This window comes from Apteryx rowi, unplaced genomic scaffold (assembly GCF_003343035.1).
Source record: "Apteryx rowi isolate R43461 unplaced genomic scaffold, aptRow1 scaffold_202, whole genome shotgun sequence".
Classification (NCBI taxonomy): domain Eukaryota; kingdom Metazoa; phylum Chordata; class Aves; order Apterygiformes; family Apterygidae; genus Apteryx; species Apteryx rowi.
The window spans coordinates 48,632-51,203 of NW_020448331.1; the positions used below are offsets into that span (position 1 = coordinate 48,632).

Genomic DNA, 2,572 nt, shown 5'->3' on the forward strand with positions numbered 1-2,572 from the left:
GCCCTGCGCTTGCACCCGGAGCCGGGGCCGGCGGAGGTCGCCGCGGGCCCGCGCTCACGGCGGCAACGTGCCCGGCGCCCACCCCAGTCCCGGCACCGGCGCCGGCACGGATCCGCTCTCGCACGGCTGCTGCACTGAGCACGCTCGGGCACCGTGCCCCCTCCGCACTCGGGGAAACTGAGGCAGCCGGGCAAACGCCGGCCCAGGCAGAGAAGGGCAGAGGTGGGACCAGACCCTGCTTTTCCCCTCTGCACCCAGCGAGCAACCCGGCACCCTGCAAATCGCCCCCAGCCGTGCTGGTGGCACCCGCGGTGCCGGCGTTCGGGGGGTCCAGCCGCACTTCCAGCCTTTCCTGACCCCGCCAGGCTGGGCGCCCGGAGAGGGGCTCCCAGCTGCCGATTTGGGGGTTCGGACCGGCCCGGGGGAGCCCCGGAGCATCGCAGCGCTGCGGGGACAGAAGCGCCTGCCAGCCGCGCTTGAGATCAAGGGCATCCGGCGGCAGGGCCGGCGTCCGCGGGAGCCTCCGGCCCCGGCTGCCCGGCCTCACCTCGGGCAGCTCCTGCGGGCAGGGGCGAAGGAGCCCGGGCGGCCCGGCGCGCCCCTCGCCTCCCCCAGCGACGCCTCCGCTCCCGGCCGGCCGGCGGGGTTAACGCCGCCGGTTTTGTCAGGCCGCTGCTGAGGTCTGGCACGTCGCACCCCGTTAAGGTGGAGCGGGGGGTTTCACGCCGCGGCCGAAGCCGGGGCGCGGGCCGCGCGATGCCCCGCCGCCCCCCGCCGGCGCTGCCGCCTCCTCCCGCGCCCGGCTCGGGGAGGCGCCGGCTGTTTCGCCTTTGCTGAATCAGCTCCCAGGCGGATCAGAGAGCGGCCCCGACCCGCCAGGGCGCGGGTGGGCGCAGCGCGGGCGCCCGCCGAGGAGACGGGATTTGGGCAGCGGCGCGCTCGGAGCCGGCGCCTCCGCTCCCCCCGGGGCCTGCTGCGCTCCCCGCGCCGGCGGCGACAGCCCCGACCGGAGCCGCCTGGAGGATCCGGCCCTCGAGGCGGCCGCCCCCGCGCCGCCCTGGCCCCGCGCTGAGGCCGCCCGGGCTCACACCGTGCGGGCGGCTCTCGGCCGCTCCGGCCACGGGCGCGCGGCCCCGCTCAGCCGTCCGAAACGCTCTGGGCGCCCAAAAGAGCACCTGGAGGCAACGCGTCCCGGGGAAGATGCCGAGGGGAGCGCGCCGTGCGGGCCGCGGCCGCCGCCGAGGCACCGCGCGCCCCAGCCGCTCCACCTTAAAGCGGCCTCGGACCAGGGCTCCGGTCCGCGCCAGGGCCCTCATTTTCCATGGATTCCAGCAGATTGACTTCTTTCAGTGTCATTTCATGGCCGGAGGGCTCTGAATCCCGCTCTCCCTCCGCCTCGGCGGCCCCAGTCCCCTCCCCGTCCCCTCCTTGCTCGCTTTCTTTCCGCCGTCCAAATTTACAATCCCTCATTTCCATTCCGCTCCACCCTCTCGCGGGGGACTTTGTTCCCTCGCCTGTATCATTGCATCGCAATTGTTCGCTGTTTATTTCAAACATTTTGGCGGGCTGTCACTCGATGGAAACTTAATTAATTGCAGGGTTTGTGGTCCTGGCACAATAGTGTCTGAAGGGAAAAAAATAAAATAATTAGGAGCAGCTTCGGGAAGGAGGGGAACGCGGGGGGAGCTCTGCTCCCGCGATGCGCCAGCCCGCGGCAGCAGCGCGGGGGCGAGGCGGATGCGCTCGCCGCACGGCCCCAGCCCGGTGCCGCAGCCCAGACCCGCTGCGCCGACACGGGCGGGAGGGAGCTCCGCGGCCTCCGGACACCGAGCGCTCGGGCCTCGCCGGCGGCGATGAACGCTGCTGATGAATCGCCGAAATCAGCCCCGGGAGCTGGGGCTGCATCCAAACATGCCCTGGAAGTGCAAACTTGGCATTTATCCTTTTCCGGAGATGAGGACGGAGCAGGAGCGGCAGATCCAGGACAGGCCCTTGGACGGGGGTATCAGCCGTGTCAAGGGCTGTCTCGGGAGGGTGTTTATGCCCGGTGTCTAAGGCTGATCATTTCCCGAGGCTCTGGCCTCCCGGTTAAACACCCGCCCCTGCGTGGATGGGTGTGCGTGCCTGGGATGCAGGCGCCCGCAGGCAGCCTGGAGCGAACATAGCCCTGGTGTGTGCATAGCCGTACGTACCCGAGGGCCTGCAGCCTGGGCTTTGCGTAGCCCTGGGGTGTCCGTAGCCCCAGGGTCCATAGCCCTGGGGTCCACAGCCTCAGCATGTCCGTGGCCCCGGGGTGTCCGTGGCTCCGGGGTCTGCAGCCTGGGGTGTCCGTAGCCCTGGGGTCCGTAGCCCCAGCGTGCCCATAGCCCTGAGGTCCACAGCCCCAGGTTGTCCGTAGCCCCGGGGTGTCCATAGCCCTGGTGGGTCTGTAGCCCCGGGGTTCCTGCACCCCGGGTGTCCGTAGCCCCAGGTTGTCCGTAGCCCCGGGGTGTCTGTAGCCCCGGGGTGTCCATAGCCCCGGCCTCCCTGCACCCGGGGATGCGCCGGCTGCCCCCAGCCCGCCGCGGGGCCC

General features: G+C 71.6%; 1 protein-coding gene across 1 annotated transcript in view; it reads left to right on the top strand.

The window, feature by feature from the left end:
* The first annotated feature begins 1,953 nt into the window (after positions 1 to 1,953).
* The window catches only part of METRN (meteorin, glial cell differentiation regulator), a 4,794-nt gene continuing 4,175 nt past the window's right edge, over positions 1,954 to 2,572 (top strand). The window contains exon 1 of the mRNA XM_026063846.1: positions 1,954 to 1,988. Within this exon, the coding sequence (XP_025919631.1) occupies positions 1,954 to 1,988 (35 nt within the window). The remainder of the gene's footprint in view (positions 1,989 to 2,572) is intronic.